We start from the raw sequence: 11,909 nt of genomic DNA on the forward strand, positions 1-11,909 counted from the left end.
CAGAAGTCCTGCTCACCACCAGCCTGATCCTGAAAAGTGCTGAGCATCATACAGGGGAATTTTAGTTCAGCACTTCCTCATAAGTAGGCTAAAAACTTAATAACTTCTATTTATAATAATACATTATTGTACATTTTTTATAGCTCCAGGTTTGGGAAGGGTTTTCAGTTTCTTCCCATAAATCAGACCCCAAAGGAATCATTGTGTCCGCTAAAGGAGATGTAAGAATCGGCAAAATCTTCAGGAAATGCTTGTGACACTGCAGGGCAAGTACAGAGTTAACTACGAAAGACAGTGTAATTTTAAAACATTCAGCAAGTTAAAACCTAGGGGAGGCACCGCTCTGCTGTTGTTGCACAAACAGACTTTATACCCTGACACATTACCGACGTGCCCAAACCGCGCCTACTCCTGCTGCTTTTAATGGTGTTACTGGAGTGCCTGGTGGGTCGGGAACTGGCTGTGCCGGGCACCAGATACCTAACTGAGGGACAGCGCCAGCAAATTCAGGCTGAGCTCTGGATGCCAGAGACATTTACGCAGGTGCTTAACTTCCGAAAGCTGATTATTTCCTCTAGCGTTGGGGATGTGTGCACCCCTGCAGACACTGGGGTCTGGGCTGATTCAAAAGTTAGGCAGGTGTATGTAGCAGACAAGAGGGGCAGTCAGTAGCAGAGGTGCGGTGTTCACATTTACAGTGAGATACGTATAACGTGCCTTTCCCATCTTTTAAAAACTTGTTGTTATAGCAAGGCTGCTTGAAAGTTAAATAATTCAAAGTTTTCAACAAAATATCGCTGTGGTGCGTGTCGCCTGCTGCAGGGCTGGCAGTCCTGGTCAGGGAGCACAGATCTGGCAGGGCTGCAGGCCACTTTCGTTGCAAGCCGGACATCGGAGAGCCCTGTAGGACTCTCTGAATCTGTTTGCCAACATTGAAAACTTGCTTCCATGGCACAGTGAGCAAGGAGCAGAGCCTGACCCTTTACACTGGGAACAACCGTGTTCAGCATCTCCTTCCTGAAAGAGACAGATCATGAAAAAAATCTGTTACTGGGTATCACACACCAAAGTCAGTAACATACTTCTGTCTTCTGGTCTTTTAAGTAATCGTTGCTCCTGACATGCCGCTCTGCCAATAATATTCAATTCTCTACAGCAAGATCTTCAAGAAAAAGGCTCCCGTATATTTGGGGACAATTTGTGGGTACTTCTAGAAAATGAGAAGTTAAGGTGAATGGGCTTATAACACAATACTTCCAAATTCATTTTTCTCCTCCCGCAAGGGTCTGCATAGCTCCCCCCATCTTCCTGTCATTTCTTAACACATCCATCTTCTCAGCTCTGTATCCTCAGTTTTGAGCCATGCTTCATGTCTTCAAGCATTTCTCCAAGCATTTCTCCTCACCTTCTCCCCCCCAAATCCCTCATCACCGACATGCGCAGCTTCTTTCAAGCTGTCCCTTGTGCCTGCAACACTCCCAGGGTGCCAGACAGCCTCTTTCAAATCCCATCTTAAAATTCAGTGCTTCCGCAGAGCCCAGAAATGATTAAGTGTCTGCATCAGGAAGAATGCAGCACAGCGTAGTTTCGTTCTTTTGATGTCAGGTTCAGAGTCCTGCCTCATTCCTGTGCAGCGGTTCTACTTTACACGGCACTGTGGAACGAGGTTTTAACTGAGATATGGGGAGTTGGTGCCAGGTATGCTTCATATTGGTGCCTGCTCATAAATTTGATAGTCCAAATCAATTGACTTCTCAGAAGAATAACCTTCCTGTGGTTTGGTCGTCTTTAAATGAATGTTCATAATACCAGCGTATAGAAAGTCCAAAATTATTCTAAAAAAAAAATCATATTTAGGACCTTCAAGTGTTACTTTTTGCTCCCAAACATCAAGGAGAACAGAAGTACTTTGCTGAGTTCTTCCAAGGTTAACAAATTTCTCTGGAACAATGCCTTACAGGAGCTGTTGTCCTTCTCCAAAGCGTGCTCCTCCAATGAGGGCAACTGGAGGAATGCAATTAATTACCCTATGGAGGTTCTTTTCAACATATATTCCCCCAAAGGCCAGAAGTGATTTTTTGATGACTCAGGTGTCTGCCAGTAGATGGGAGGAATCTTGGCTTTTATGTTAAAGCCCTCTTCCTGAAAATCAAGTTTATTTCAAAACTGACAAAGGCCAAAATTCCTGCTTAGTTTCTCAGGGCTGTTCTCAGTTTTCATGGGGTCTTTGTGCAAGTGAGCCATACGCAAGGCTCGTGGTTGCAGAAGGACCAAGGTAACCTGCACTAAGCACAGGTCGGTCTCAGATCTGCAAAATTGTAAGGCTTCGTATTTGCCCTGCACAACAACATTATGTTTTGTGGGATCAAATTATGGTCAGACTAATTGGGTTTCTGACCAACAAAGACTAACCCATGAGAAAACAAGTGGAAGGCACAATCTTATTTCAGCTGATATTAAAATTTTAGCCTCCAGCAGTCTCAACCACAGAGCAGCTGTGTTTAGCCTTGTCAGGCTGGAGAAACTCTGGCCTGCTCCTATTCCACTGGGAGACAGTGACAAAGGGGGGACCTAAGCCAAGCTACATAAACGTCAGTGATCTCCAGGGGAAGAATCAAGTGGGAGACGTGAGCATCTGGAAACAGAACAGCTGTCCCCAGAGCGCAAACTGCAGCGCAGCGTTGATCGGTTATCTCCCTCGTGGAAAGAGGAACAAAGTGATGCTTTTAATCCAAATTCAGTTAAGTGCCAGATACAGACATAGATGGGGCTTGGGTGGGAATACTCAGTGGTCTGACCAGGCTGTAAGACCCAAAAGCTTAGGGGAAAAAAAACACTTTCCATTTTCTCTTACCTGCACGTACTGGTTGCAGGCAACCTTTTTTTCCACATCTCTTTTGTGTCCACCACCAAATCTTTCTTTCCTTTCCCGGTATATGAAGGCCCAGTCATTTATTCCCTCAGTCTGGATGATTCTTCTCATGAGCTCTTTCTGGTCCATTGGTGCACGGATGATTTTCAGGTTATTAGTGTAGATGATGATCTTGCCAAAATCTAGAATTGGGGAAGCCTGTAGAAGGATCTTATCAGTGTCTCGCCTGTATAAATACACTCGACAAACACTGATGATCCCTGTGCTTCCAGAAGAACATCCCCTCCTCCCGCTCATCTGCTTGGCTGGCTCTGCCCTAATGGGCTATGGGATCGGACCAAGACTTTGGCTCAAATCTTAGGACCCTCACTTTAATGTCATGTTCTGGATGGGGAAAGCTTTCCGGGATGTAAATTCTCATTCCACCCCATATGCAAGAAAAAAAGACAGCACAATTCTAAGAGCAGTGGTGTTGGCATATATGGAAAAGCAACCTCTGCACTGGGGATTGACCTACATTTCTTTGAAGGCCGAGTAGTTGGGGTGTGGGGCGGGCCAAGAGGGGTTTTCATGGTTTTGGCCAGAAGTAGAAATTCCCCATGATGGTGACCTATTCTGCAGCCTTTGATGGCTTTTTTTTTTTCAGATTTAAAAGAAAGCTCTTCTTTGTAATTTATTAATGCTGGCAAAAGGGTCAGATGATAAAAAATTCTCATTATCTAATGCAAAATTGTGTTCCTAACAGTGAGGAGCCAGTCTAAATAACCATCTGGGGGGACACCTGAATTTGTATTCTTTTCTAATGATTTTAAACCTAAGCCTGATATGGTCAAACATTTCTCTGAAAGCAGCATTTTGCTTACCTGGTCCCTTTTTCCCTTTGCACTAGGTATCATATGGCAGTTACCATAGCCTATTGCTTTACACACTCTTCATATTTCGCTCTGCTTAAGTATCTGTGTCAAGAAGCGATGCAAAAGATGTTCTCCTAAGAAAATACCCTGCCAGAGTCGCATCAGCTGACATGAGGTGGCTGATAGCTCTCCTGGCAATTGGGCACCTGCTTCTCTATGGGGAGAAGCACGGAGGGGGAGGCAAGCGAGCACAAACCCTTACTGTTTGCAGAAGGCTTTAAAAGCCTCGTATTTGTTACACTGACACGGTGTCTCCAAATACCAAACGCATGTTGATACAAAACAGAACTGGTACTGGATAGCGTGATTACTCAAAGTATTTATGGTTAGGGAAACTAGGAATAGAGATGAGCGTTACCCAAGAATGCAGAACAAATTAATGGTATGGATAAGATCACATTAGCGCTCTGTCTTCAGGCAGGAGAGATTCATCATGGTTTGATATTTTCAGTTAAACTAGATGCTCAGCGTATCAACTAAATATTGTTCAAATACAGATTTCCTACATGCAACTTTGATTAGCACCAAGAATTAATAGACTTTTAATGTATTCAAACCAAGGCCATAAAAAGCATTTTATACTTTCTAAAGCACTTCAGTCTCTTTAGTTGTGGAAGTGCCAGAGTGGCATTCCTTCTTTATCCACAGACCACGACAGATGATGACACAACTTTCTTTATATCGCAGCGGTTGGTGTACTTGAGTGACCTCTCATTTCTCTCTGGAGATACACTCAAGTCTTGACCTTTCTGCAAGCAACTGGGGCACCAGCATCAAGCAGGTGCTGCAGGACTGGGGTGGTGTGCGAGGGGCGGACTGGACAACTGGTTGACTTGTTTGCTGACACTAACTGCTCGTTGTTCAGTGTGAACTGGAGTTGAATGAGCCGTCTCCTAGGGAAAGGCCTGATGTCAATTCAGCAAGCCAGCTTACCTCACAGTCTTCCTTTTTATCATCTTTTCTCTGAGCAGACTCACCTCAAGTTTTACAAGTCTGCTGATTATATCAATATAATGTTCTCCATTTTGAGTTTGCGTATCAGTGTGACATGGCTGGGTTATCAATAGTGCCGATATGCCATCGTTGTATGAATTGTGTAGGTGGTACATCGAGATTTGATAAAACCAAACAGCAGCAAAAGATATGAAATCTAATTCAACAGGATAAGAAAATGAACATAATCCCTGTGTATTAATTTAACATATATTACACATGTACTGGCTTTTTATTAGGACTAAAGAGACACTTCAATATCAGTGACATTAATTATATGTTAACAAAATATCCAGTGAAACTAAGCTGGGATTTTCAAAGTAGCCAAAGGGTAATTCTGACTTGCCAGAGGATGCGGATGCCTCGCTCGGAGGCTCACTGGTATGCTGCCGGTGGCACTAACCTTTTTGCCAGCTCAAGTCATGCAACTTTAATGTTTTAAATATAACTAATTAAGATAATATCCACCTTACATTTGACTGCTTTAGATGCATTAGGGTTACTATGCATAGATATTGATACATATGGAAATGTTGTATCTTATTCTACAAAATGGACAGATGCAAATCAACCCAGCGAGAAGATGGAGCACAGCTAGCAGATGCTGTGCACTTGCTGACTGTGCTGCTGCAGAACATGTGGCTCCTGCCATTTGCAGGGTAAGCAGAACACAGAATTCGTGGGATAAAGGCTGAAGATTTACAATCACCTTTTTAAAATCCTGGACTGACAAAACTGAGTTTTATCTGAATGCAGTTCCAGTTTGAGCCTCCTGTTACCTTATTAATCCAAAAAATGGTTTAGTCTGAAGTTGGTTTCCAAGCAGTTTGACAGCCCTAGGCTGGCCATTACTTACCCTGCAATGACTGTCGCTTGACTGGCACTCGCTGAGGAGAGGAGAGTTACAGGCAAGACTGTATTTCTTGTCCTCTTTGAATATGCTGATCCGCTGGGCAGTCAGCTTGGCTGGCGAGTAAAACCTGTTTTCTGGCATTTCCCCAGCCCCACAGAAATGGTCCCCTGGCTCAAAGCAGTGGCGGAGAAAACGCCGAGAGTGCTCTTTGGCCGGGGGCTCGAGTTCCTGCCCATCTTCATAGACTTGTTTTAGCACTCGACCACTGTAAGCTGATGATATTTTGAACCTCACTTTGCGGGGCCTTCCCTCATGCCGCTGATTGAGTTTCTTCTGGTGCTCATCCATTATTAGGATTTCAAGCTGTAGGTCCCGGAGATCAACTCCAAGAGCTTTGGGTCCAAAAGAAAACTCTCCCCAGCGTCCCCCAGCCACACAATGTATAATTCAAGATTTCTAGTAGTTCCTCTCATCTTACAGCAAAACTGACACCACTGTATTAAATATTGATGGATATTCACAAAGAGAAAATATTGACGGTAGTGAAATATAAGGCAGGTTGGTGAATGGTGGACAGGCTGGTTTACCACAAGAGGAAAGGAGTTAACTTGGGGAGGATAGGATTAAATAGGAAACTCTGCCCGTGTTGTGAAACCATGGAAATGTTTCTGCTATGTGCTGTGATAAGAACTACCCCAAATACACCACCCCAGCAGCTTTTCACAATTTTCTGACAAGGTGAGAAGGTAAAAAGACAAGTTCACAGAAAAAGCAATCCAGCTTCACAAATAGCAAATGTGAATAATTCCTCTTCCATGCTTGCGCTGAAACCCTGAGAGTACAAAGCTCCATTTCATTTTAATCCAAATGTGTTCCTCTACAGGTTGGTGGAGATCTAATTAAGATTTTCTCTCTCTTTAGCTTTCAATCCCTGTTTGTAATTCTTGCTGGCTTTCAGGGCCTTTTGACCATTCTGGGTTTGCTTTTCGTTTTTAAAAGACAGTCACTTACTGAGAGCCACCAGAGGCCCAATCCGCTGCTCATCTGCAGTCCCTTACATGGGCTCAAGGAGCACAGAAAGTGCAGCTATTTCGATTTGGTCATTTTCTTTTCCAGTAGGCAAAGCAGAGGTTTGCAGAGGTGCAGAGCAGAAGGGGATGGGGCTCCAGGCCCCGGGTGACCCTGGAAAAGAAGAGAAGTCGGTGTGAGGCAGGTCTCTGCTTTGCACGGCAGCAGCTCTGCAAGGTGCTGCTTACAGCCAGCCTTGCTGAGCATCTGATCTGAATCCGAATTCTCGCAGTACCAGGAGGCACACAAGGCGCGAACATCGTTCTTCCACTTCGATCGGTCTGCGGCTGCGTGCTCTGGAGTCCCAAGGGCCACAGCGCAGTCTTCTGTTGGTTTTTTCCTCAAGACATGACCGATCCAGTTCCATCTCCTCCTCCTCACTTCATTACTGATTTTCTCCATCTCTGAGTTGATGCTCGTCGTTTCTGCAACTTTTTATTTTTTTTTTTTCCGGGAGGAGGTAGTTGGCCTCCTGCCCAACCCCCATGACTTGGAGGGCCAGTGGTTTTTCTGTCAGGGTGGCCTTCCCTTAGGCTGCGTTGGTTCGCGGCACCTTCTTCAATTTTATCCGGTGCACCCTCCAGAGAGGGATCCCCTATCCACCACCCAGGGGACGCGCCTTCTAGCCGTGCAGCCCCAGCCGAAGGTTGCTCAGCGTCTGAGGGACTTCAATTCCTTGACACTCATGCAAACCTCCATCCCAACGGCAGCAAGCAATGACCCAAGTTACCTTCCCATGACAGCCCGTCATTAGAGATCCCCACCAGTAACCCTGAAACTGATACCTTACTGGCATCTGCGCCATTATTCGGGTAAAGGACGGGTTTGTTCACTGTGCCCATCCCCAGCTTTGGGCTTGTCTTTCCTTTCAAGGGGAAAAAATTAAGAGTATGTTTAGTACAAAATGCATCAACAGAGTAACCGGTGTCTGGGTTTTAAACATCTCCTAATACTTACTTAAATCAAGTACCCACAACAGGAGTTAAAATCTCTCTTCGCTCAAGTACCAAGATTTCAGTAAATTTCCACTATTAAATGCAGTTTCATTGAGTGGGACTTAAACTAAGCTTTCTGCCTACATCCTGCCAAGGCTATCTTCTTTTAATTCAAAACCAGTGCTTTTAAAGCTTAATATTCTCAATAGATTAATTTATTATGTTTATTAAAAGTTTGTTCATTAAATACCGGGACAACAGTTTAGATGGCTGTATACTAATAATACACAATACAGACCTTCCAACCAACCGAACAGTCTTCATGTGCCGAAAGCGGTTTTGTCATGACAGCCACTGCTCTTGCAGGTTCCTTGGGCTGCTGGAAGCCTCATCGTAAGTACACGTAAAAGATGTATATTCCACCAAGAGAACATGCATGAACACGCCTGGGTAAACACACAGCCACGGATACGCCCTTTTCATTTCCAAAACACTATTATAATGTTCATGTCAGTCTCCCATCCTATCTCAAACAGGAGGATCTCACATTATATGAAAACTTTGATTTGCATGAATCAAACTCAGCTTTTACTGCATTTACTTGAGAAGCTTGATCCACCCCTTTCTCTTGTAAGTCCTGTGTGAATCAGGCCTCAGTATTACTGCTTTTTCAAAGGTACGCCAGTGGTCTTAATTTGACACAAATCATACTTTGTAAGATACCTTAATTGGAGTTCATTTTCTTTTGATTAAGGGAACAATCAAACAGGAAACAAAGTTCAAAGCAGCAATGAGAGAACACAGCACGAGCACCACCGCCACGAGCTGCGAGCAAAGCAGCTTCCCATCCTTACAGTTACTTACAGGTGCTGTCAAAACACAACAAATCTACCCCAGCCCTGTAATTTTCACGTTAGAACGATCCTGTCCTCTGCAGTACTGTCAGCTGGGTTTGCTGTTTATGCGAACAGCTCGAGGCTGCCGGCACGGGGGCTGCAATCAGGGTGAAATTCAGCCTCCTGCAGCAGCACAGAGTCCTGCAGCCACACATTCCCCGTGTAAACCCAAGGCTGGCACGCAGAGGCTGCTATTCAGGCTCGCTGCAGAGGGATTCCTCACTCAGATATGTATGCACTTCTTTTTATGTCCCCGTACAGATAAATCTTGCAAAGAAAAGATTTCCGAATAGCTTTTCTGCATTTCTTAGCTGTTCTGAACAACTCAGGCCAACCTTTCCACATTAAATACGCCAAACCGGGACTTTCCAGGTGGTGTTTTATGAGGCCGTCTCCAAAGCCGTACCTGCCTCACTCCAGCCGAGGAGCGTTACGGCGTGCTGGGGGCAGGTGGCACAGCCGCGAGTGAGAGCTGGGGAGCGGCGGGTGAAGGATGGATGGGCCGCGAGGAGCTTGCCGCCGCCTGCTACAGCCCTGCCAGCGCGGCAGCATTCACGCTGCTCTCGTGTGTCAGCGTGGGTTTGTTTCCCACAGCTAGCACAAGTCTTACTAAAAATACAAGAATAATCACTTTGCATTCAACAGTGAAATCGTTAAGTTTCATGATCTAGAGCGTCACTGCACTATGTTTTACTTCAGACTCTTTTCCACTGTAGTTTAATGACCTCTGTCTTTCAAGCGTGGGGCCTCTCTCTTCACCTTCCTCCCCACGTCAGGAAATATGAAGGGATTGTTGGAAGCGTGCTGGAGGCTTTGCAGAACAAAGAGAGACAGTCCTTGCCCTAAGGAGCGTAACATGTTGGTTTAGATCTATTGCAACAAAGTAGGACAGCAAGAAAAGCTGTAGTGAACTGGACTGTAATGCTTTGAAGGCAAGTTTCCGCCTGCAAGTTCTGCTGAAAAATGTTTTGTTGTGTTTTGCTTCCTTAGAGCAAGCACTACAATCCTCCTGCTCACAAAAGCACAGGGTAGGCAATGAATCGGGATGGGGAAGAGCATTACGGTTTCAGCTGCAGCAACGCCCAAACGCTTCGGTCCTGCCCCACTGCTCGCGTTACTCTGAGCACACACAATGTCTTACAGTAAGGTCTGTGGGTGACTGCTGGAGAAGAGACAAAAAATGGGCCTCAGCCAGCATTAGGGGCCACAAAGGCAGGCTAGAATTCATGGATAAGAGGGCAGGTCAGATACGAAGGAAGCAAAGGAGCAAGGTAGAAGCTTGAAAGCAAGGACACAAGCGTTAAACTTGCTTCAGTGTGGGAGTAGCAAGCAGAAGGGTTCAGATCAGCAGGTCAAGAAGATAATTTTAGCTGATAATTTAAAGGAGTTGGAGCAGGCTCTGTGTGTGCTGAAGAGGCCAGCAAGTAAAAGCAGGAGTGAAAAGATTCTGCATGGAGTCGCAAAGAGAGCTGCTTGCTGCTAACCTAAGGAAAAGATTACATTTTGGGTATGTGCGAGGAAAAGCTTACCAGCATTTAGACACCTCTTAGATGCATGAAGAGAAAGAAGAGGTGTTACTTACTAGTTGCCAGGCTTAATGGTGGGGAAGATAGTGGCATTACCACAGTAAATGTGGTGGTGCGTGTGAGGAGCTATCAGGCATGCCACATTAACCATAATTGACTGTTAGCAGAAGGAGGAAACTTTCCTCGTTTTGCTGTTCTTCTGAGTTTCCCTGCAGCAGGAACAACCCGTCCCTTGCAAGAGATGAGGGAGGTCGGAGCATCCCCCAGCACAGGCAGGGCTTGCGCCAGCTCTCTCTTCTGGGGTGGGTTACTGAACTCCCAAAGGACTGGAGTCTGCACCACACCGGGCTCCCAGCTCGCCGTGTCCTGCGTGCTGCCACTGCCACCATACTGCATCGCCCCTTCCATAAGCTAATTCGGCAGTTGGGAACATCCTGACGTTTTGGCCCTTGCTGCTTCATCTGAAAGGTTGTTACAGATGCTAGTTCATTGCATGATTAGAAATATTCTAGTTTCCAGCCTAAATCTATTCACAGCCAATTGGTACTTATTTGTACTTGCACCAATACTGTCCTTTAGTTTAATACCTCTTCTCTGTTGATAGTTTTTACCTCCTGATGTATTTAGAGAGAGCAATCATTTCCCCTCTCAGCCTTTACCCTGCTGGGTTCAGCAAGCCCATCAGCTAATGGCTCAGCCATTGAGACAAGTCACTTTGAAAGCAGAAAAAGAAATGTAAGCAGTGTCACGGTCAGAGCCCTGACACAGAAACAGGGGGTTTGTCCAAGCCAGAGCTGGTTTTTGACTCTTTGGAAGTTATTCATATGTTTGCTCTTCAGTCTGATTTTCAGGCTCCCTTCCACCACTTTCCATTTTCCTCTGAGCTGCAGAATCGCCCTCAGGAGGTTTCAGATGCGTTTCTGTGCCCTGGGAACAGGTCAGCCCTCATCCACCAGCGGCTGGGGGGGTCTGTGCCATCCCTGCCTCGCAGGGACCCACTCCTCTCCCACCACGCTGGCCCCACCGGAGGCACAGCGGCGGCACTGGATGTGCTGCTCGTCACAGCCACGCTGCCCGCGGGGAGCCCGGGGAGGCTCGTGCCGCTGCCGGCAGGAGGGTTGTTCACAGCACGGTGCCAGCAAACCGGGGATGTTTCCCAACACGCTACATGACAATCAAAAAGAGCGGGGCCTGGGATTCCCAGAAGGGCGTTTGCAGGCAGCACCATCACTGCTCCACCTGCCCTGACAGTGTGCGTTTAGATTTCATCATTCATTGCAAAGTAAGGGTTTTCCATATATTGTTGAACAGACCAAATGCAGCTTCCTGATAATAGCATCTGCTCTATAGGAGTTGCTCCCTTGACCCTGCCAGCCACGAGGATTTGCCACCCAGCAGGCAGAACGGCCACAACAGCTCCTTGTCAAGCAACCAGACTTAGAATCATAGAACCGTCAAGGTTGGAAAAGACCCTTAAGATCATTGAGTCCAACCGTTAACCTAACACTGCCAAGTCCATCTATACCATGTCCTCGAGCACCACATCTATCCGTTCTTTAAATACCTCCAGGGATGGAGACTCAACCACTTCCCTGGGCAGCCTGTTCCAATGCTTGACCACCCTTTCGGTGAAGAAGTTTTTCCTAATATCCAACCTAAACCTCCCCTGGCGCAGCTTGACTTGCCAGAAGCCGATCTTGACCTCTTTGCCTGGGGTGGGTGGGGAAGATAAAACCCTCATATTTCTGATCTCATAAAATAAAGAAAAGAAGAAAAGAAGTTACTTCCCTTTTAAACAAATTTGCTGCCAGCAGAGACTGACGTTCCTACACCAGCCGCACTCCCTCGCTGG

At 46.0% G+C, this 11,909-nt stretch overlaps 1 protein-coding gene across 1 annotated transcript; it reads right to left on the reverse strand.

Moving 5' to 3' along the window:
- Positions 1-837: 837 nt before the first annotated feature.
- GRXCR2 (glutaredoxin and cysteine rich domain containing 2) lies at positions 838-6,058 on the reverse strand (the record flags this gene model as incomplete). The annotated part of the gene is made up of 3 exons (XM_082324066.1): positions 5,636-6,058; positions 2,855-3,070; positions 838-1,017 (listed from the first exon to the last, which is right to left on the reverse strand). The coding sequence occupies exons 1-3, from the start codon at positions 5,978-5,980 to the stop codon at positions 838-840; spliced, it is 741 nt and encodes a 246-aa protein (XP_082180192.1). The 5' UTR covers positions 5,981-6,058.
- Between the last annotated feature and the right edge of the window lie 5,851 nt (positions 6,059-11,909).

This window comes from Platalea leucorodia (assembly GCF_965183815.1).
Source record: "Platalea leucorodia genome assembly, chromosome: 11".
Lineage (NCBI taxonomy): Eukaryota > Metazoa > Chordata > Aves > Pelecaniformes > Threskiornithidae > Platalea > Platalea leucorodia.